This window comes from Zalophus californianus, chromosome 1 (genome assembly GCF_009762305.2).
Source record: "Zalophus californianus isolate mZalCal1 chromosome 1, mZalCal1.pri.v2, whole genome shotgun sequence".
In the NCBI taxonomy this organism is placed as follows: Eukaryota; Metazoa; Chordata; class Mammalia; order Carnivora; family Otariidae; genus Zalophus; species Zalophus californianus.
In genome coordinates, this window is record NC_045595.1 from 174,874,104 (window position 1) to 174,898,503 (window position 24,400).

The window sequence follows — 24,400 nt, forward strand, 5'->3', positions numbered from 1 at the left end:
CAAAGATTAATGAGCCTCACTTCTGTGTTCTACTACAAGGGAAATAGATAATTTAAAATGGAACTGAAAGAGGTAAATAAACATCTTGTCTCTATTATATACTTTTAATTCGTCCTTAGAGGATCCCTGAGATTATAGACACATGGATTCAAGAGCACTGTCCTCCCTAAGCCATGAACGGGGGAGTTTTGACTCAAGGTTGAGGATACATTCACGTAGTCCAACAAGGGAATTTACTACTAAATTCAATGCCCTTGTGAATAGTTATGAAAACTTTGCTATTAGTTTTATAAATCTTAGTCCTTTTTCCCTATGACCTATGACCAACACATAACAAGAGGGAATAGAAATGTAAAAATGCAAATCCCATGACTATAACCTCCCCGATTCTGTCAAATGTAATACAAGATCTAAACCAAGATAAAGAAAATTTTCCTTCTTTCTGGGGGTCCTGTTGCAGGAAGTGCTTTAAAAACTAATTCATTTTGCGTGATAAATGTTGCATTTGTGGTGAGCCAAGCATGGAGAGTGAAGCAGAGAAAACTTTCAATTTGCACATGGATAACGGAAGGAAATGGGCCAAATGCTTAAAAAAAAAAAAGAATAAAGAAGCACAATAACAAAAAGAAAAAACAAAATAAAACAAACATGGAGGCATGGGTTGCAGCAAAACTACTCACGGGTACAAGCCATGGATGGAGGGTCTTTGTCTGCTCGGAAGTAATTATTCTCACACCTGCAGTTCACTGAACCATCTTCGTGAGTAGAACTGTGGGGTGGGCACTTGGCACATTTCATATTACCATCCGAAGCCTTGTAGAAACCTGGTCGGCAAGCTACAAATGAAACAGCTCTTTTAAAATTCTGCGATAATTTTGAAAATGTATTTTTGAAAATATGTAAAACAGATTTCAGAATGTTAGGGTATGCATTCATTATGAATAAAAATCCATTTTTTTCCTTCCCAGAACTTACAGAAGCAAATAATGTGGCCCAATGTAATTTCTCCACATATACACTTGAATTTGCACCAAATGTTAAGGGGAAAAAACCCCTGAAGATTTAGATTATTTTGGCACCAGAGTGTGATGAAATTTCCAGCTCATGTTTTCACAGCTTAACTTGGCATTGAACTATTTGTGGAGAAAATACAGCAAAGCCATGTCATCATGTAGCCATTCCCTTTTAAAACATGATGAAATGTGTACAGTCTCTGCACTATAGTTACTGCATTACATACTCGCTCGGTTTTTATTGGTTTCTATGTGTACAACTCCATCTCCACAAAGTGTAAGCAACTGAAGGAAGAAATCGTGGCTTCATTATTTTAAGATTCTTGATGCATGGTTCTCAGGAGCTATGTTATTTTTTTTTTCTGCTTTGATAGTGTTGTTCTTTAACTTCTACAGAAATGGCTTAAACTGAAGATTTTAATGTATTTCCTTGTCTGTATTTCAAAAACATAGTGAGGTATAATTTCTATTTCAGTATAGTTCCTTTTCTATACCTCAAATACCTGGGAGGTATAATTTCTATTTAAACTGATCTACTTGTGAATTGTTACTAGATTAATGCTTTTTTAAAAATGTTTTTATTGTTATGTTAATCACCATATATTACATCATTAGTTTTTGATGTAGTGTTCCATGATTCATTGTTTGTGCACAACACCCAGTGCTCCATGCAGAATGTGCCCTCTTTAATACCCATCACCAGGCTAACCCATCCCCCTACCCTCCTCCCCTCTAGATTAATGCTTTTTTTTTTAAGATTTGTTTATCTTAGGGGCACCTGGGTGGCTCAGTTGGTTAAGTGTCTGCCTTTGGTTCAGGTCGTGATCCTGGGGTCCTGGAATAGAGCCAGGAAGGGCTCCCTGATCAGTGGGGAGCCTGCTTCTCCCTCTGTTCCTTCCCCTTTGCCCTTTCTCCTGCTCATGTTCTCTCTCTCTCTTTAGCAAATAAATAAATAAAATCTTTAAAAAAAGATTTATTTATTTTAGAGAGAGACACCAAGATCATGACCTGAGCTAAAATCAAGTGTTGGCCGCTTAACCGACTGAGCCACCCAGGTGTGCCTAGGTTAAAGCTTTTTAAGTAAGTGTGTCATCTTCTTTTTTTCTGGACATCTCTGAATGACATTTCTTTAAGCCCAATGAACTGGTCACGAAATATTGATTTCAGCTGTCGACTTTATATATTTATTACTTTTATAGAAATATGCCTCTACTGTATTATTTTTGTTTAATCTGATGTAAAATTCAAAATGCTATAATGTTTCATGTGATTCAATACCAGAATTACACTGGGAACTGAAATCACAGTGAAAAATCCTGCCAAGAAGTCTCTTGACATTGTTTTGAGGATTCAATTCAGGGTCCAAATTTTTTAAGTTTCCACCAGATTACATTTGGAAGTCAATGATTTCTTAAATCTCTAAAACTCAATGTCAATGCTACACTGAGATTTGATGGCTTAAAGCACTTACATGTAGAATATATGCTATAGATTATGTTTATCACTGAATCCCAGAATTTTCCCTATATTAACTTCATATTGTGAATAACAGGTTATTTACACTCAAGTAAAGCCTGTGTGGACAAATCTTAACTTTTATAATCATTAAATGCATCTTGAAAGGTAACACATCATATCCATAACAGCGGGTCTTCCTACTGAATGTTTCTTGAGAAATACACTGCCAAGGGAAATCTACTGCCAAAACTCACGATTACAATAACTCAAGTAACTAAAGATAATAGCAATCGTTAAGCCAGTCTTGCTGTTTTCTAGTTTCTCTGAAGAATGGCTGCACTAGGATTACCTAAATCGAACAAGTTTTGGTGCCACATTGAGAGCCACTCAGATAAATTCTATTGCCCTAACCAAACATGGATTAGGATTATAAACTTTTGAACATTGTTCTTGAGCACTGCTTAGAAACTACCACTCATATTTCATGTCATATTGCCTCAGGGGGAAATGATATAAAGTATAAACAAACTATGCACTTAACTTCTGGTTTCAATTTAGCTCATCGAACGCCTTTAAATTTGCAAGAGGGCAATGCCGAGTCTTAAAAAGATTGAGTTGCAGTGTTTCAGTGTACTTTGGTTTTTTTGGTTGTTTTTAAGTTTATCTGTATGTTTTTATTTGAGGTTTTTATGGCTTTTACAACATTTAGCATAAAGGTATTCACTAAACACTCAATCACTTTTTGTTAATATTATAAATGGTTATACTATGGGATATTTAAGGAAAAGACAAGACAGTCATATAATCACTTCTTAACTATAGCACAGGACTTCTAATAATAACTTGAAAGTAGCTAGAATTAATAAACCTTGAAGTTATGAATGTGACTCAAACTAGTAACTTGACTTTCTCTAAATATGATTCAATAACCTTAGACAGTAATAGTAAAAGATAGGTAGACACATACACATTCAGTTTAATAAATCCTTGGCAATCATTTATTTACTCTTGTTCAGGCTTTCTGTTAGCCTTGAAGATACAAATGTCCCTAATTCTGTCCATCTTAAAAGGGCCCTTGCAATCAAAAGTGGGCAACAGACATTTAATACAGGCCACAAGGAGCAAGCATTCCATTCTGACTGAGCAGTTGGAAGGAACTACACAGAAGGAATCTCATCTGAGAAAGATCAGAAAATATAGGAAAAACTGGCCTGTAAGTAACATAATTAAATACATAAATACCAACAGGAAAAGACAAACTATTAAGTAGAGGAACATATGAGTACTGTTGGTTGCATACTAAACACCTAACTAACCTTGCTTTCTCCTTGTTGATAGAATTTTGATTTTGTTCAGAATCTCAGTCTGCCGAGTATTCCTTTACACAGACATGATTGCAAATAGTTATGGATGGCCAAAGTGATGGCCAAAAGATGGGCAAAAAGATACAAACAGAAATCTGATGAAAGTCTTTGAAACACTTTTTTTTTTCCCCCTAAGAAGATGGTCCAAATGTAAGGGAATCCACTCTAGCTACATTATTCCTGCATTGATTCTCCGCATAATGGTTTACATGTGACAATAAATTAAAGGCCCTGAAAATGAGATGTGTAACCTGAACTTGCTGATTCAGCTAGCACCTCTCTCAAGATTTCTTATAATGTCAGAAAAATAACGCCCTATTTGTTTAAGTCACCATGGGCAAGTTTCTCATCCCTACAGAGGAAAGTATTTCTAAAGGATGGGAGACAAGCACAGAATGCAGTTGAGAGGTACTAAATAGAGGCTAGAGGAGCCAAAAAGATCTTAATAAATCACATTGGCCAGTCTGTGTATTGTACGTCTGAGGACCCAGAGCTCTGGGACTTCAGGTGACACACAGCTAGGACAGCCCCTACTCTGCATCTTCTGGCACCTGGTAGCTAGCTGATGGGCTCTGCTTCTCCACAGTTTGTTGATATTCAGCAAATTACAACTATATACAGAGTCCAGTAATAGATTCTATAACAACACCCTAAATTTTGTGGACATCTTTACTCTTTCTGAAAAACTTTTCATAGGTACCATCTAAACTGAATCTCACAGCAATTGTATTGAAATCATTGGGACAGATATTAATCTACTCATTTTACAGAATGGACAACTGAAGCACAAACAGAAAAAGTAGCATGCCCCAAGATAATGAAGAATTCAATGGTATAATCCAAAAAAGAGATTTTTTCTGCTGATAATTTTATATAAATCACCTACTAAAAGCAAATTATTCTCTAGAACCATGAATTATTTTCCTACTAATTCTAAGCTGTTGTTATGACATTGAAGAATGTCATTTGAAACTTATTTAATTAAACAAATGTAAATCTTTCATCATCATAGATGATGAAAGAAACTATTTCACAAAGGGTAATGTTTTCTTGTCATTCTCTAGGATTTTCTATCTATCTGATGTCTAATATTGTTATGGGGAGATGGACAGAGCTGTCAAATTCAGGAACAGCATAACTCATGATATGTGGGAGTCACGCAAGTGAATTTTTCCTTTCTTGCTACAAGCAGGATCTTTAAATCTTCTACCGAAATTGTCCAACAAATTTGAGAATATGACTGAATGATTTATATTCAGTAATAAAATCATACTGGTAGGAAACACCAGTTTCCTACCTGGTGTAGGATAAGGAGATGCATTTTAAATGCATAAGGAGAAACTCTTTATATAGCATACTTACTTTTGAATTTTTCCCATCAATAAATAAGCTCTCTTATCTCTCTCCCTTGCAGTCAATCGTTTTGTGCTTAAATACCTATTATATCTTCTTCATCTTTCAAAAAAATCCTCCTGGAAGAATTTGAAACTTTGCCTCTAAGGGGCATAAATACCTGTGTTTTAGTATCTTGCTTATAGTAAGAAAAGCAATGATTGTAATTATTTCAGAGACTGAGAAGGTTTAGCATAAAAAACATCAGGGAAAGTAGTAGAGAGTGATGTTTTCTTTCCTTTCATTACTGAAGGGAAATCTTAGTCAACTTACTACAGAATATCAAGGAAAAAAGAATAGACAAAATGGATACTAATTCAGATTTATCCAGTTTTAAGTTTTAAAATTAAAAAAAAACCTGCTAAATAGTTAAGGCCTTCCCTGGTCCAGGCGAGCTACTAAAATAATATTCAAATAAGGTGGATACACACATATTCAAAACCTCTGCCAAAATGACAGAATTCTGATTTACAGATTTCTTCAGGTAACATAGTATATGCGTTCTTCTCAAACACTGGTTAAATTATTCACAGATTTCAATCCCAGGGTAGTAAAACCAAGGAGTAACTAAACAGTTTCATAATCATTTGAGTGGAGGCAAATTACTACCTTAGTTTTTGTGGTCCCAGAAATGTTTTATTCCCCTGTTTTAATGAAGACTTTTGAAGTTGTTAAGTGTGGCAGGAGTTCTCATCTTTGATTTTGTGTTGATAAATCTAAGTAAGGTGAGCCATGAGTCTAAATTAATAATCATTCCTCAAACCCTACTGGATATCAGCACGGATTTACTAAGTAATGAAACTTGTTCATACAATGTTTGAATTTTGTTTATTCATTTTCCTCAGACAAATATGTGTTAATCTCCAAAATGACCTAGACACCATTGTGTCCAGTCTTACAGTGAAAAGCTGCAATCCTAGCTTTAAAAAGATCAAATTCATATGGCATGGTTATTTTAGAAATTTTAGAATATTTAGAAATATTTTAGAAATGGATCTCCTCACTTGAAAATGTGAGTGCCAAGATAATTTTCAATATGACATTTTAATGTTATTTTCACCAAGAAATTCTTTCATTTCTCTGCTTTTTATCCCAAGACTTCAAGTTGTTTTCAGCATCTTATAGGAAGAGCACTGTACTAGGAAGGAGAAAAATGCAGGTTAGGATCTAGTCTTTTCTGCTAAATAGATATTATCTCAAAGTCACGGACCAAGAGTATTCCACTTTTAACGCGGTCATTGGGATACTGACTTCCTCTTCTATAAATAAGTCTCAAGTTCCATTTGTAGTAATTACCATGTGTTCCCAGGTTAGACCCTGAACAATACAGAGACAGGAATTACTTCCTATTCATTTTGTATGCTGAGTGTCTAGCACACTGCCCAGCACCTCGCAGTTGAGATGCATTTTTGAAGTGAATGAGTACCTTGAACCCAATTTTAGTCCCTACATTTCTATTTTTTCATTTCTCAAGTGATGGGCATTGACTAACTTATCTCTAAAAACTCTTCAGGTTGACACTTTAAAAGGTTAATACTTGGTTTACCAAGACTTGTAGGATTCCTAGAACTTTATAAGTAGCAAAAAAAGTAGATCAAAGTATCTTCATTTTCCTTACTACTTTAAGGATTAAAATTCTCCACTGATATTATTAAATCACCATAGGGCAACAAGACAAAGAAAGGAGGTTCTCTTCTGTCTTAAAAGAAATATTCTTGAAAAAGAAATAACAGATTTTCACTCTTTTCAGTGTTTTTCCGTATCAGAGTGGTATGTATTCAAAGGGCATGTTGATTCCCTGACTGGATGGGTTGAAAAATAAATTGCCCGCCAAACAAATAATTCCCACTTTCATAATTTCACCTTAACCAATAGCACAATAAAACTGTATTTGATTTTATGTACATTTCAGATAGAGTAGGATGTTGAAAATTTTGAGAATCTTATGGGAATGAATAAAAATAAAAATATTGATATTAATTCTCTTTAATTTTGTAAAATGTAAGATGATTTTTTTCTTCTTTTAATAACAAGGGAAATGAGCACAAGATTGAAAATAAAGTTTAGTCTGCCGTGAGATTTTGTCTTTTCCTTGCTAATCTAGATTTTCATTCCTCTATTCTAAGTGCCGAGTTAGTGAGAATATGTTTGTTCACTTACTGAGCAAACCCCAAAACTTATTGAAGAACCCCAAGATAGGCCACAATGGAACAAAATGATAAAGCCCTTGCCAACTGTTAATTTGCTATTGAGAAACACTAAAAAAATGTGAATAAAATAATAGAAGGAAGCCAAAATAATACCATTTTGTAGTGAATGAATTAAAAATATTTTGCGAATCTGCTAATTCCATATTTATGAAGAGGTAACAATAAAACGGGAACTGAATACTACAGGTCAATAGGTTGGTAAAAAAAAAAAACAACTAACTATCAGCTTTGGAAAATAACGAAGAAAAAGTATGAAATAGTATTATGAGCACTGTGTATACAATGAATAATAATTATAAAAAAAGCTTCAAGATAGAATCTTGGCCTTATTCCCAAAGCACATAGCATAGTTTCCTCCAAGTCATAATTGATGGGCTTGAGCTACGCTGATACAGAGAATGGGTAAAGTTACCATAGTGAAAGGAAAACAAATGCACTTAGTAAACCATGGTGGCTACTGTTGAAAGAAAGTAGACAGCCTTTCAATTGCAAAGTGAATTTTGTCTCCAGTTGACTAATGTGGTTGACTTTTAAGAGAAAACATGGTCCTAATTAAGGGTTAAAAGGCTCATTTCAATTTGAATTAACTTTAAATTAAAAAATAAAGCTGTTGGTAAATAGGTCCCTTTTAGTATTCAGACTTCAGCTCCGTAGACACAGGGCTATATTATCAATTCCCAGCCATAAACACAAACGAATGACCAGAACCAGCACTGACTAAACAGATGATTTCCTGGCCTTGCCATTCCAGGCCTGACAGGGTCTATTTGCCGGTACAAGGTCAAAGCAACTGTTTATTCCCAAAATGAGCTGCACTCCACAATCTTACAGGAACTCTATTCTTTGCCATTTGAATAGAGGTACAATGCTTTGAGGCAAGGCCGAGGCATTTCAATACACTGGAAGTGGCTACGTTCAGTCATTAAACCCTGCCTGCAATGTGCAGCATTTACAAAGTGATCAAGTGTTTCCTTCTTCTGTTCCTTCCACTGTTCAATAAAAAAGGCCTAAGGCAAAATGCCACCACACCATTAAACACAACAGAATCAATCACAATCTGGTGTGGCTCAAAGATAGCTGAGTAACAAGACTTTATTGTGTTTGTTGTTGTTCCATCAGATTTAGCAGGACAGGTGCCAGTAAAGCTGAAGGATGTCCAATGCACGTTGGCCACAAAGAGAATACTAAAGCAGCTCCGCATCCTGGGGATGTTGCATTTGGCTTGCTCTTCAGTTGTCTTCCACTTCCAGGGCAGAACTGTGAATCCTAAGAGTAGTGCTATTTGAGCTTTTCTGTCCTTAATTATCAATGCCCAGAGAACAAGACCCATTAACTAAGTATACAAATTCACAGAAATATGTATGTAACGGACAGGTAAATACTAAGAGAGGGGGGAAGGAGAGGGGGGGGATATGAAAGAGAAAATCATTTTTATGGGGTTTTATTATGGTGAATGTAAAATGCATAGGACCCAAATCTATACTCAGGGCATACTGAGAGACAGCCTGGAAAAGACTTCAGAATAGTGCCAGAAGTCTTCTTTAGACCAGAATGGCACTGGAATGTCTAAGAAAACTATTCCTAGGAAGTGATTTTGGAGAAGGTAAATCACTCCAGGCTGCACTGGAACCGTGGCTAGAGTACGGGGAGGTCAGCAATCCAATATTTATGTTTATAAACTAATTTTATAATAGAATTCCATAGTAGATTTGTAATCACCCAGAGTAGGAGTTTGAGACACAAGTCATGAAAACCTTAGATGTGATCTCCAAAAGATCTATTGCATGTGAATACACAAAGAACAATTAGGTCCTGTGTATGCTTATATACACAAAGATATATTTATAATAATGACAAATTAGAAAGAACAGAATGTCTCAAATTAGAAAGGTGGTTAAATTATGCCATGTTCATACATGTTCACAAATAAATTATGTTATATTCATACATTTATCTGATGGAGTTGATGTCTTGCACAGAAAGATGCGTATGACATTTTATGGGAAAAAGGCAGGATAAAATAAATATGTAATCCTGTTTTTATTGTTTATCTATATTTTCTTATTAATGTTATCGCTTATCTAACGACAAACAAAAACTAAAGGGGTTTTAGAAGCAAAAAGACTAGCATGTACACACAAAAATATCACAACACTTCAGTCAATGAACATTGCATGCGTGTGTGTGTGTGTGTGTGTGTGTGTGTAATTTGAGCTTTAGGTACATGTCATGAGAGTAAGAAACTAACTACGCATACTATATGTGTGGCTTAGACTTATATATCAAAATCACTACATAGTCACAACACACACTAACACACACACATCCTCAGACACACTCTAACCATGGCTTTTATCAGTTCTTGTTTCTATTATACTGCTATAGATGTTTCCTTTCTCCTCTCCTCTCTTCTTTAAAAAATGCCACATGGGGGAAAATCATCGTTGACTGCAAATGTCAATAGCTCCACTAATGTGAATTTCACACTTTTTATCTCAAGTAACCATACCTCACTTGGGAACATTTATACAGAAAATAGAACAATTTTTAAAATCCGGGATTTAAAGGAAAACGTATAAAAGTTAGAAGACTCAGAGGAAAAACAAAAAAAGAATTCTATGGATGCTGCAAGACACAATGCAAAAATATTTGCCATCTTAGTTATACTGTTAATTATCCACTCTCCAAAAGAGATCACCATCTAGAATTTGAAAAATGGTGACATCATTATATTTTATCAGAAGTCCTTTAGAGTTGCTTTACTTTCTAGATAAAATTATTTTAAAACAATGTCCATTTTTATCCTGAGGAAATACCTCTGCAACTTTCAAATTTATATTTTAACACATCTTACGATCCTATCAGCTTTCCAGCCCATTTTTATCTTGTGAAATTTATTAAAATGACTTGTTTGATAATATTGTGGTCAAAAAGTGATGGATTTAAAAGAAACCTATAATGTGTCCTTTACATATTCACTTTATGATCACAAAATATTACCAACTAGAAGTGTGTAATTTAAAAGTATCCAATATTTGCTTTGAGTATCTTCATGGCTAACATTTGTAAGATAACATAGAAAAAATGAATTATGTAATTCTAGAGTCTCTTTTTTCATGTATTTTTATGTTTGTGGTAAATCTTTGCCCCAAGATAAAAAGGGGATTTCTACTCAACATACTCTGAAATTTCATTCTCTAAATGGGTAAGAATGAATTTTACAAAGAAAACATAAAAAGCAAATAGAAGCCAATAAATAGATGTCCATGGGATCAACAAAACCATTAGTCAAATAAGTGTTTCATAAAAATTTCAACCAATCATATATTTTGAAACTGTTGGGAAGACATAAATGTTCATAACTGTATAGAATAGCATGTCTATACACTTGAATTTTACATAAAATTAGTTCCATCCTATTTAAGAAAAAATATTTTTCTTTTTGCATAAGAATATGAGGTTTTCAAGGAAAAAAATATCACTATGAGGTTTCACAAGTGTATGTCTATTCTAATATGTATTTCAAAAATACAAAATATCTTCTCCTTAAAAAAAAGATAGAAATAAACTTCTCAAAATATAGAGAAGAATCTCATGGGCAGGTAACACAGCAATAGATCACAGTATTTAATGGTGTTATGAAAATAAAAAGGGGTGGGACACCTGGGTGGCTCAGTGGTTAAGTGTCTGACTTGATTTTGGCTCAGGTCATGAGCTCAGGGTGGTGAGAACAAGTTGGGCTCTCCACTGGGTGTGGAGCCTACGTAGGATTCTCTCTCTCCGTCTGCCCCTTCCCCTGCTCAAGGTCTCTCTCTCTCTAATAAATAAATAAATATTAAAAAAAGAAGAAAAGTAAAAGGACCAGGTTCGAATTCCTTACAGTGGTTAATTCTAAATATAGAGACAAATGTTGTTTTTTTCTGCATAGTTAGGCTTTATTATCCAGAACTTTACTTTTGACTTGGGAGATAGATGCAATGAATAAAAAGGATAAGACAATTAAATTAAATTAAATTCATCTAAGAGGAAGAAAGAATTAAAGGGCAGAAAGAATGGAAGAAAGATGAGAAAATATGACAAAAGAAATATTAAACTGCATTGCTTATAGCTGGCAAACATATATCACTTATCTAGTGATATAATGTGTCCCAAATAACTGGGACACATTAGAAGTTTGGAACATAAGGATGAGGAGCAAAAATAAGAGGACATCTGTCATTTTTGTCCACTCTATTTGGTCATTTTACATAATTTCAGATTTGGTCACCTGTGCTTAGTGTTGTCACCCTTGAAGGGATGAGGTGGGGAGCCAGAGAGAGAAAGAAAAGGGGAGAAGAAGGGAAGGAAGGAGAAAGATGTGTGTGTGTGTGTGTGTGTGTGTGTGTGTGTGTGTGTGTGTTTCCAATTAAAACCACTGAGTAGATTTTGCAAGTATTCCTTCAAGACAGAGATCATTATATATTCCACCCACCCTCTGGAATTATTATTTAGAATTTTGTTGATTTACTTTAGAAATTCATTTAGGTTAACTGTCTTCTTATATTCTGCAAATTTAGGGGTTTAGATCTTGTACATGAGGCTAGAGAAGTGAAGGATTGGGCAGGGGGTTGGACATTAAGTCACATCTTATTCCAGCAGGCTTTGAAAACCCAGGCAGTGTTATATATAAGGGATGAATCACTAAACTCTACACCTGAAACTAATATTGCACTGTATGTTACCTGACGGGAATTTAAAGAAAAATTTGGGGAAAAAAACCCAGGCAGATTGCATTACCTGTTTGCAGCACCTTCCCCAGATCTAACTACTTGAAGAAAATTGTTCTCAACTCCGGTAATACAATAAATACCATTTACTGAAAATCTCCTCCGTGTCTAGCATTGCAGTTGTACTTCACTTCTGTACTTACAATGATCATGTGAGACAGGTATTATCTACTTTTCCTGAGAAGATGATTGAGACTTAATGATATTAAGTGCATTGGCCGCTTATCCCTCTATGAAGTGTTGTAACCAGAAATGGAATCTAAGTCTGAGGATTTCCTAGACACAGATATTTATGTGCTTTGTATCCACTGCCTTCTCATTCTGTAAAATTTAAAAGTTATCACTAATGCCGGATCGGCAGTGAATCCAGCACCCTAAAATTAATGCAAAAATATATATGGTGTGACTATAAAGATAGTAAGCAGATCTTACTGGGCACACAGAAAAATTGCTTCCTTCATTTTGTTTGAGTAACTATGGATAGTTTTCTTCAACAATATCTCAGGTCTCCATCTAGCCAGATGAATAGCTCTGATGAAGGAAATTTCTAGTCACTGGGAAGAGGGAATGCTTCATTGTTGGCGGTCCATGAGAAAGGTATTTGTGAGCTGGATGTCTTTGCAGAGGAGTGTGCCGGCTCACCAGAGAATACATTTTCTACTTTCTCTATGTCATCAGCTGAAACAAGGAACCTTATCGTGTAGGGGGAAAAAGGCATACCCTTAAATAGTTTCTAATCAAAACCTAAAAGGGCGAATGCAATTCCACTTTATTGCTTTAGTCTCCTGGACATTTAGAACTCTCAAGAAGCCTAGGAAAGTAAAATATTCAACTTTATCTATTATACAATTGATAGGTGATTTTCACGAAAATATAACATTGTATTTGGAGTTCTTCAAAGTATATATTGAAGAGTAACTGCTCAGGATACCAACAAGAGTGGAAAAATAGCACTTTTCCCAAGACATTGGGGTAGATTTGAGGCTTCAGAAAAGATGCCTAGCCAAGCCTTCCACACAGCTGCTGATCTGTCCTGGTCACTCCAATTGTACATGAGGTACAACTAAGTAACAACAGATTTAGAAACCAGTAAATTTTTTATTAATTAGGACTGGAAAACATATATATAAAATGCCTGCCCATAACTTATAACAGCTGGATCCATACACTTTTCCTTCTGAGGAAATTTTGGTTTCATAGTAACTTCATTTTATTTGATAATATATAGGAGGAAGCTATACCTAAAACACAGAACACATTTTTGTGACCAAACAAAATTCCATTCCTGTTCAGTAATACCTGAAATCACCCGAGAGCATAGTCCAGCAGCCATTCTGACAGCCTTCACATTGCACGATCCACATGAAATTCTCCACTACCTGAAATTCTTCCTTCCAAAGTGTGCTCAACTCAGTTGATAATTGACATGTCTTGTAAAACAATATAGTTACTAGACTTACATATAAACTAAATACTGAAGATATAATCATGCTTTTACAAAAAGTATGTGTTCCATTAGGTGCTAAATACAGAGATATATAATGTAATATGTGTAACATATACATAATATATGATTATATATATGATTAATAGTAAACGCAAATTGTATTTAAAAGCTAGAAATAAAGAAGACTCTAAGTTACTCCTAAACATTTCATTTGAAAAAATTCTCGAATTATGTTTAAACAAATATCCCCAGGATAAAAGAAAGCATAAGGCATATTTCCTAAAGAAACTTTGTTTCCTAAGTGAAGATATTAAGTTAGTTTAGAACAAAAAGGTGTAGGTGGATTTCCAATTGAATAATAATAATTATGATATGTATACCATTTAACCTTGAAAGTGAGGACTATCATTTTCTGTGATACATACAAAACGCTACAAGATTTATGTAATATGCAAAGGACAGAAGCAAAAAGTGGACAACAGGTGATTCTAGAGTGAGAGCCTTGAGGCAAGAGTTTTGAGAGTCTTGAAAGTGAAAGAAAAAATTTAGAGCAGAAACAGAGACCCTCAAATCAGTCTGGGGAGGCATGAAGATAAACCAGACCATGCAGTGCTGTGAAGTTTATATTAAGGGTTTGTTTTTATATAGTAAGTGTTGTGGGAAGTCACTGAAAGGTTTCATGCATGAGGTACACCATAATCAGGTTTACACTTTGAAGAGATCATTCTTGCTCCTATGGGATAGATGCATCGAAAGGATTCAGGAATGGAGTAGATGGGGACTACTAAAATAATCCAAATTAGAGATGTTATGACATAGATAGAGAAATAGTTATGACCATAAGAAGGAGCGTATTCATTTGAGATATATTATCTAGATATATTGATAGATCTTGAAGATAGAATGGATGCAGAACATAGAGGGGAAGAAACCAGAAGAACTGGCACCTAAGCTTCTTGTTCAAGTTGTTGGGTGCTATTCCTATTTTCTGAGTTAGGAAATGAGTGAATATATAAGTAAGGACACACCATTTAAGTCTGTATATGTTGCATTGAGTTAGCCAAGTAAGCATTTGCTATACTAAACCGTGTAGCATTTATCATATTTGTACTGTAAAGAAACTGATTCCAATATTTTCATGTTAAGGAAAATGCCAACTTAAGTCTTCTCTGTCATATAGGCTTTTGTTTATTGACAACAGATGAAACTGGTTATGAAAAATACGGGTTTCCAGAGAAGCCAACATGATCAAGAAATCTATAGTTGTTTTTTTTTAATGTAAAAAGATTACAATAAAATATTGGTGGAGAAATCTTCCAGGTCACAAACACATTAGAAAAACAGTGTCTTTACTGAGTTGGTGATTCTTCTCAGAACAGAATATTGATTTTGATTTGCATATGAATCAGATACTTGGATTCCAAAACAGAAAGCCTTTGTTCCATGGACTCCAACATTTGCCTGATTTTGCTAATATACACTATTTATTCCAAAGCAAAAAAGGAGAAAGTTTATGAGCAGATTGACAAAAATATACCATGACTATTGTACCAACAATTTAAAGTGCAATATCAATGCTGGAAAATCAATAGGAGATATTATTTTGATGTGCATATTATATGTGAGGAACACAGTTTTGGACTGCTCAGGTTCAAATCTTGACTCTGTCACTTACTACCTACGTAACTGAGCAAGTACAAAGTCTTTTCATATCAGTTTCTCTGTATGTATAAAATGGGGACAGTAAAAGAGTCCTACCAGGATTTTATAGGAATTAAATGAGAGCATAGTAAGTTTCAAATACATATTAGAAATTAATACATAATATATACTTATATAAGTAATTAAACATACATAATATACACAAACATTTCTAAAATCTATGGCATAAGCCAAAAATTTCTCAGTGTATTTGAACAACAAACCACATTTGCCTTTTCTTAATTTTCTACTTTTGAGATGCATTAGGCATTTGTTTCTCCTTAAAATATTATTGCAACATCCTTCTTCATTAAAATTCTATTTTTTTCAGAGGATTCACAAAAATATATCACAAAAAAGCACCCTCTAAGTACATTACTGATAGATGTTCAGCCAGTTCTTCCCTGTATCCAGTATTTCCAACTATCTCTTTGTTACCCTGGAGATTTCCATAGATATCTTATGTCTACACAACTTTTTATTTAAGATAGACAAACTAAAGCAATGTTTTGCCCTTGGTTCCTTGTTGACATGCCAGCCCATGTCATTACACACCTACAATACCTTTATCCTCCTTTGAAATCTTTGTATTTACTTGTGGAAGGACCAACACAGAATGGGTACCCTCAGAGGTAACTGAAATGATTACCTCCAATTTGTAGCTCCTCCAATTTGTAGCTCAAAGCCTCTTTGCTTCTTTATTCAGATTCATTCTTCCCACCCCCAATACTGGCAGTTTTTTATTTTTATTTTTTTGGCTGCCATATGCACCAGCAAACACTTACAAACTTATCTGACTTCCCTCATCTTGTCCTCACTTCTTGAAGCATCTTTTTTTTTTTTTAATTAAGCTTCAGAATAAATCTGACTTTGAAATTCTTTAGTTTTCCTGAATCTTATTTCTCCAGAAGTCCAGACTGTTGCTAAGGTGATACTGATCTTTTTAACTTTCAGCCACTTGTCCAAATCTGTATCATGTTGGCAGTGACCAATGTCTCCCCTGTCTGATAGCTTTTCTGACAGTTAATGAGAAGTAAAAGCCTAGAGCTATTAGTCCAAATCCTAGGAGATAAGTGTCCAGATTACAAAAACCACATTCACATATGGCAATAATTGGCAGCTCTTTTAGGTGATCAAAGCCTTATTTCTAAAAACCCAATGGATACTTGAATAATTCCTTGGTGCCAAATAGGAAACTCTCCTGAATGAGATAAGAATATACTGCTTTTTTGATATAGTTATTATTTTAATGGACTTTTCCAATAAAGCAGATTCATTTAAATAGTTTATGACAAAATTTATATAATTCTACCAATTCCAGACTTAACTTTTGGCAGTTGAAACCTGAGAAATAAGATGCTTCAGTCTCACATCATATAAGGTATTAGAGATTTAAATTAACAGAAGCCAATATGTTTATATATCTAATACCATAGCAGCACTAGGAGCTCAGCGTTGCAAATAATATTCTTTCAAGAATCTTAATATCTTTTATAGAATGCTATTTTATTTTTATTTGTTTTAAAGATTTTATTTATTTGACAGAGAGAGACACAGTGAGAGAGGGAACACAAGCAGGGGGAGTGGGAGAGGGAGAAGCAGGTCTCCCGCTGAGCAGGGAGCCCGAGGTGGGGCTCGATCCCAGGACCCTGGGATCATGACCTGAGCCAAAGGCTGACGCTTAATGACTGAGCCACCCAGGCGCCCCTATAGAATGCTATTTTAACTAATCTTTTTCATTCTTTTGATTTTTCAAAAGTAGCACAACATGAAGTCTATGTAAAAGCATTTATTAATTCAATATTTAAAGATTCAATTTTATATGCGGTAATTTATTCATCTTTCAAAGTCTGCCCCTTTGCCCAAGCTGGTTTTCAAGGCTCTATTGTACTCCTTTCTGTTTACCTCTAACCCTTCTGTTTAATCACACTTTGTAATAAATTAAACGTTCCACAGACAAGCAATCAACAAATGAATAGAATATTGCAGCACTTCTAAAGGAATAGCAGACATTTAAAGGAACTGCTGAATTAATAAACTGGTTTTAGAACATTTCTTAGAGCAGAAATTATTTTCACTTATTTTATTTTAATATTAAATGTTTAACTTACTATTATTTTAGTTTGAAGTATAAGTGCAGCTTCCATATTCAACTCTATCCTTTCGTGTAGGAGGGAAAGCAACTTCAAGACTGAAACTTCAATAGACTTGTGTTCTAGTCCTGAGTGGCTCTGTCTAGCTGGGTGCTATCTTATGTTAAGGGAACTTGTCCCAGAGCCCAGCTTCAGAAGGTGGTAGAGAAGAACTTGACACCCATTCTTCCTTCAGCTCACCTGTCGCTTCCATTATACTCAGCCTAGATCTCTGAGCAACTAACAATTTTTTCCTGAGTTAGTTTAACCTGGGATGCATGTACTTTTGATAATATTTTACTTTACAGACATGTTCCCATACTGAAATTTGGGAACACTCTAATATGACAAACCAGTAGTACGAATGTCCTCGTGAAGGAACAGAAAATTTATATTATCTATCATTCTTTCCTCTATCAATTGCTATAGGTACAGAACTGACTTTTCAACAGCTAGTATGATATTGATTCTATTTTAGGAATTCTTTTTTAATTTTACTTTATAGAGGAATTTGTAGCATCTATTCATATAGATAGGTGGTTACTTACCACATGAATAAAATATTTTTTTAGTCAATAGTAACATGTTTGCACATAAAATCCATTAACGGTTTTTCAGAAGTTGTAAAAGACCTCTAGAAAATTCTTGTGATGTTGTATCTCTATATTCATTGCTGGTAACCTAAAACTAATTTTTGTTAATTAAGATCTTAAACAAGCATATAATTAAATTTAAACAAGGATTAAAAACCCTTGTCATGTAGCTCCATTGTTAAAAAAAAAATCACATGATTGTTTCATTTAAAATCCCATATTCTAGGATAAATAGATTTCCTCTTCTATTTAGCATTGGTCTCCCAGGATTAGAAGATGACACAAGATGGTTCAATGATTACATTGGAAAATATGTTTCCCCTAAAGCAAAGATAATATCCCTGTAGTCACCTTTAGTTTCTTATCTTAAGTTACTCTTTCATTTGCTGAATCTCTATTCCTCTGTGTCAACTATAACTTGAAAATTAAACACCTTTGGGACACTAGGGAATAACATGAGATGAACACTATTCTGACCACAGCTGGAGGCCACAGAAATGCTGTGGCATCAGATGAAGTGAAAGGCTGGGGTGTCTGGGGAGTCTAATGGCAGAGAGTTGGCACTTGCATCTGGTTCCCACCCCCATTATTTTCTATTTGAATTCTAGGTACACGCATGTATGCCTATCATTCTAAATATTACTAATAAAACACGGTGTAAAATAATCCAAATTAAACAATGAGCTACCCTTCTTAGAATTATGCAGTTTTTCAGAGGTACAGGTCTGTGATTCAATAGTCTTACACCTCTGAAACAAATAATACATTATATGTTAAAAAAAAAGAAAGACGAAGATAGGAGGAAGGGAAGAATGAAGGGGGAAATCAGAGGGGAAGACGAACCATGGGAGACTCTGGACTCTGAGAAACAAACTGAGCATTCTAGAGAGGAGGGGGGTGGGGGGATGGGTTAGCCTGGTGATGGGTATTAAAGAGGGCACGTACTGCTTGGAGCACTGGGAGTTATATGCAAACAATGAATCATGGAACACTACATCAAAAACTAATGATGTAATGTATGGTGATTAACATACAATAATAAAAAAAGAATTATGCAATTTTTTCATTATTAGAAATTTCTAGTGCTCAGAATTCTGAATATTTGGAACATAGCCATTGCTTAAATACATGTTTTTTTTTTACAATAACAGAAAAACGTCTTATTTATAACTGCTTTATATATATATATGTATAATGTATACCATTTCTTTAGAGATTAACCTAAGAGTATTCTAAATTCATTTCTACAGATATTTAAAGAAAGCAGATTAAGAGCAATTTTTTACATCATGAGACTACTGAAAACCTGCTAATGTTTGTAGGGAATTTACATGGTTGCTTAGCATTAAAAGAGAGAAAAGATGTTTCAACATTTCATGGCATTAGTTTGCGGAATCTGAGGCCCCCATTTCCACAAAGGCTCAGCCTGTCTTCTGACAGGACAAGTTGGGCAACACCCCTCCCCAAATAGGGTTCTGATGGGTGGCATAGCTGTGTTTAGCCTCTTCCAGTTGTTTTCTCACGATCCTGACTGGTATCCTAACTTCTGTTTGTAATTTTAACACTTTTGTATATGTCAATCTTAGAATGTTACGTTCTCCTTATCTCTCTGTGGGGCCCGCAACACTATTTCACTGCAAGTTCATTGAGAAGAAGAATTTTATCCTATGTATCTTTGTATATTAGATATCCTAACACTGCTTGATGCAAAGTTGGTAGTTAACATTTGTTGAAACAAATTAACACTAATACATACATACATGTACACATACATGTAGGGTGTGTGTGTGTGTGCGCATGCATTTTGGGTGGCTAGTACACATGCCACGTCACAGTAGGGGCTCCCCTCATGATCTCTCTCCTCCCACACCACTTACACTCTCAGTCTCTCTACCCAAAGTTCTTAGAGTCTATAGGAAAAAACAGTTGAGAAAAAAAGAGGCATTACACTTATGAATAGAAATTTAGAAAACTGCCTACATTTTGTCTTTTTGCTTGTTTGTTTTTTTATTTAATTTTATATTTTATTTTATTTTATTTTATTTTATTTTATTTTATTTTATTAATTCCAGTATAGTCAACATACAGTGTTATATTAGTTTCAGGTGTACAATATAATGATTCAACACTTGCATACATCACCCAGTGCTCATCACAAAAAGTGCACTCCTTAATCCCCATTCCTCCCACCCACCTCCCCTCTGGTAACCAACAGTTTGTTCTCTATAGCTAAGAGTTTGTTTCTTGGTTTGTCTCTCTCTTATTTTCCTTTTGTTCATTTGGAAAACTGCCTACATTTTTGAACCTGGAAAGAGTAAATGATCCTGGGAAGGAGATATATAGGGAGTGATGAATGGGATATATGCATGCCAGGGTCAATAATTTCAACAAAATATGGCCAAGAGTAAAATATTCTGAAGGAAATATGAAAAGTATAAGAACTGGGATGTGTGGTTTGAGCTATCAGACTTTTAGAATAAGGAACATTGACATTTGTCATTCCTTTAGGGAGGGGTGTGTGCGTGCGTGTGTGTGTAATTCTGATTCCAAAAAACTGTTTAAATGCAATTCATAAAGTTTAAGCATTTGTGTAAGGTGTTATACATTTTCAAATACATATACTACAAGAAAACTCATTACTAATAGCAGTTCTTATGTTTCATAACTCTATTATTATTTTTTTAATTTTTTTATTTTATTATGTTATGTTAATCACCATATCATTCTTTAGTAGTATCATTTTTGTATCTTTACCCATTGTGAGTAGATTCAGCTTGGCATCTCCAAAACTAAAAGTTCTACAATTAGGTTTTTGATGAATGTAAGTTATTGTTTGGAGATGCAATGCAATTAACCATAAGTACCAACAACATATCCTTTCTGTATTAAGCTAGTCTGTCATCTGATCGTTTATGCTCAAAGATCATTTTGTGCAAAGGAATGGTGGCCTGGATACATGGAGGGACTTCTAGTAGAAGTCAAATTACTCAACTGAAATAGTCTGAAAAGGAAAGAATTTGAAAAGAAGCCAAGATAACCAAGTTATACAAACTATCATCATATCCCAGCCCTCCCCTGTGACAAAAACATCCAATCAAAGGATCGGGAGATTGCTTAGAAAGAAACTTCTTTAATAGATGTTAATAATGTATAAAATTATACCTTAACATCTCATTCCAGGAAGAGAACAGTAAGTTTCCATTTCACTCCAGAAAGCATGATTTCCATTCATCAACAGTATAACTTCCTAAAATATCTCAAGTTATTATGACATTTTATAACCAAACCTGATTATAAAATATGATGTTACAAAAAATCAATAATAAAATATTCATATGATCCAGGATTTTCCCAAATTGAATCTGACTGGGTCATGGCAGTATGCTGATGTCTGGAATGCAAGTAATATACTATATTATTGATGCCTGTCAAATAACGGAAATTGTTACAAATTAATTCATCCCTAACCTAATTAACCCCGTGTGCAATATTATATGCATTCCAGACGAGTACTGTTTTGCTCTGGTCATAAAACTAGGAAGGACAATATTTCAACATATAAAATCACCTTTTAAGCCACTTAGAAACCTCAAAGAATATTGCTTATGTAGAAGTGATGCAAAAGAATGCATTACCTCATCTGTTTGAATTATTTTTGGTCTGATACAAAATGTTCTCTCTTTTTTTAACTGTAAAAATAATCTAAGGAAAATGTCTAGTCCATCTTACATACTGAGTAGACAGAATACATTCATATTAATAGTTTGTATTATTAGAAATAAAAGCTGTGTACATTTTGGAGGGGAAATGGGGAAACCTTAACATTTTCTTGATATTATAAGGCAAAAATTGTTTGTTTTCTCTCCAGGATATCTCATAGTTCTGACTTTACAGGTCAATATATACCAAGATACATTTTGTCACTGTATACAATTAGGACTGGTCCTTTTGGGATTAGTGGGTAGGTTGTTAATTATTTATGGAATTTTGCTATTGCTCTTCAACTCTCTCTTTAGACATATCCTCTTCCACCCCCATTCATCAATAATGCCCTGCTCTTTGGCAATACAGACCCTGATTCAAATATACCTAGATTTGAAATTTTCCCGTGCTCCAAATCTGTCTTGGATCTACAACACATTAATATTTATCAGTTATTTATTTTCTTTCCTCCTAATTGAAAATGCTATACCTCCTGGTTTTCTTAACTGATTATTAAACAGTTAAAAAAAAAGTCAATTCCAAAGAAAAAAATCTAATTTGGAGATATTCTAAACTATTTCAAGCTGACTTTCTATGACCATCATTTTATATCACATTGCAACATTTTCTTTTAATTATGGCCAAAAATTCCTATTTTTTCTAATTTTAGAATAACTTAATATTTGGATAATAGATTTCAAAAAGGGAGAGAGGGTGGCTTTGAATGGCAGTAGAAAGCGCATGCCAATGGTAAAGATGGATCTCTGGGAGAATCAGGGTTTTGCTGCATTCTGAGTGATCTTGTCGAAGTCATTCAACCTCTTTGACCTTAATTTCCACAGCTGCATACTGAATACAAAAATGTCTGCCTCAAAAAGTGGTCATGAACACTGAAATGACTATTCATAAAGTGTTAATACAGAACAGGTACTTACTAAAAAAGAGCTTTTATCATTATTTTGCAATTATAGTGAACAACTGGTACTTGTGTAGAATGTTAGCATTTTTCAATTCGATTCAGTCTGGGCATTGTTTTAACATATGTAATTATCCTGTGTGTTCAAAAATCTGTGGATTTGGTTCATTTTCTGTAAAAGTACATTAGACACTCTTAAAGAGGAAGTGGTAGCACATTTTAAAAGGGAATATTTCTTTCTGCCTTCAAAATCTGAAACAGTGAGAAAAACAAAAGCTTTGTGGTTAATCTCCATTTTAAGATATATATATATATATATATATATATATATCTTAAGATACCAATATATATATATATATATATGCATCTACATACCTATAGCTGTGTCAAGAGAGAGCCCCCTGCATTGTGCTACATGTTGTCAAAATGCATTACTGAAATATAATATTTGATAACAACTAATGTGAAATGATGCCCCACTGATTAGAATGTCATTGACACTGTGGCCTGTTGTTCTTGACACCACAGAAGAGGATCAAAGCATCTTTCCCAGTGATAAAGTTGGCAATATGGACTGGAAATAATGCCAGAGAGACTGATTAAGTGTTAACATTCCCACCTGGTGCCATGAAAATAGGACACAGCATCCATAATTCTGTATGATTTTTTCCTCTTGTGTTTACTTTTGTGCCAGCTACAGTATTTGAAAGAGTTAATACTGACGAATGCTTCCTTCCTCATGATATCTCCCCAGGTAAGGAGTCGGTTATAAGAGGGCTTCTCAGTGTGAATCCTTTCAAGAAATACTTTTTATATTTATTAAATATTAGAAAGGTAGTTCAAGTGGGCATAAAAATGTGACTCATCCATTTCCCCTGCTTCTATATCTGGGTTGACAGACAGCCCATGCAAGCTGTCTCTTAACTGACAAACACCTCAGTGAGCACGTTTTTCTTATGATAATGCTGTAGACATAATTCAGGGGACCTGTATCCCAGATTCATATTCTCAAGGAATAATGTCAACTAGAATATGAAGTTCTGAAATGAGAATAACTCTTTATTTGAAACCATGCTTCATCTATCATAATTAAATTTGTTACCACCTCCCATCATTTTGTCATTGGCTTCTCTCCATGAAACTATCTGTGAGGCAAATCCAGAGTAAGGCCTGAAGAGAAGGAACTCTGCCTGAACTGCTAAAGCTTAGATGGATAAGAAGGTAACACTGCTTTTTTCTTTCTTTCCTTCTTTTTCTTCTTTTTTTAGAAAATTCTCTTCACGGACTTCAAGCATCCTAAATCAAAAGACAGCAATATTCATTCAACCTCAGGGAAGAGTCTCCTAAAACAAGATTAAATGTCATTGCTACAACAGATCAATGGTAACACATCTGTGTGAGTCACTACTATCCACAAGACAAAAAATCTTTTATTAATTCTTGAAGGTGCACTGAATTGTTCCTGTCCACTGAGTTCTGAACTATAGCTCTTGTTCCAAATGTCTCATTACATAATATGACTGACACAATCAAAGCATGCTCCCCAACACTGTCCTTCTCAAGTCAATTTTTTGTTGGCATACACTCCTGTGATAAGACTTTACATTTTAACAAACATAAAGTAAGTTTTGCACACACATGCACACATGTTTCTCTCTCTCTCTCTCTCACACACATACACACACGCACACACATACAAACAATTT

General features: G+C 34.5%; 1 protein-coding gene across 2 annotated transcripts in view; it reads right to left on the reverse strand.

Moving 5' to 3' along the window:
• Positions 1-24,400, reverse strand: part of EPHA3 (EPH receptor A3) — a 368,423-nt gene that overhangs the window by 132,920 nt on the left and 211,103 nt on the right. For both annotated transcript variants that reach the window (XM_027587500.2, XM_027587501.2), the window contains exon 4: positions 681-836. In XM_027587500.2, the coding sequence (XP_027443301.1) occupies positions 681-836 (156 nt within the window). The remainder of the gene's footprint in view (positions 1-680; positions 837-24,400) is intronic.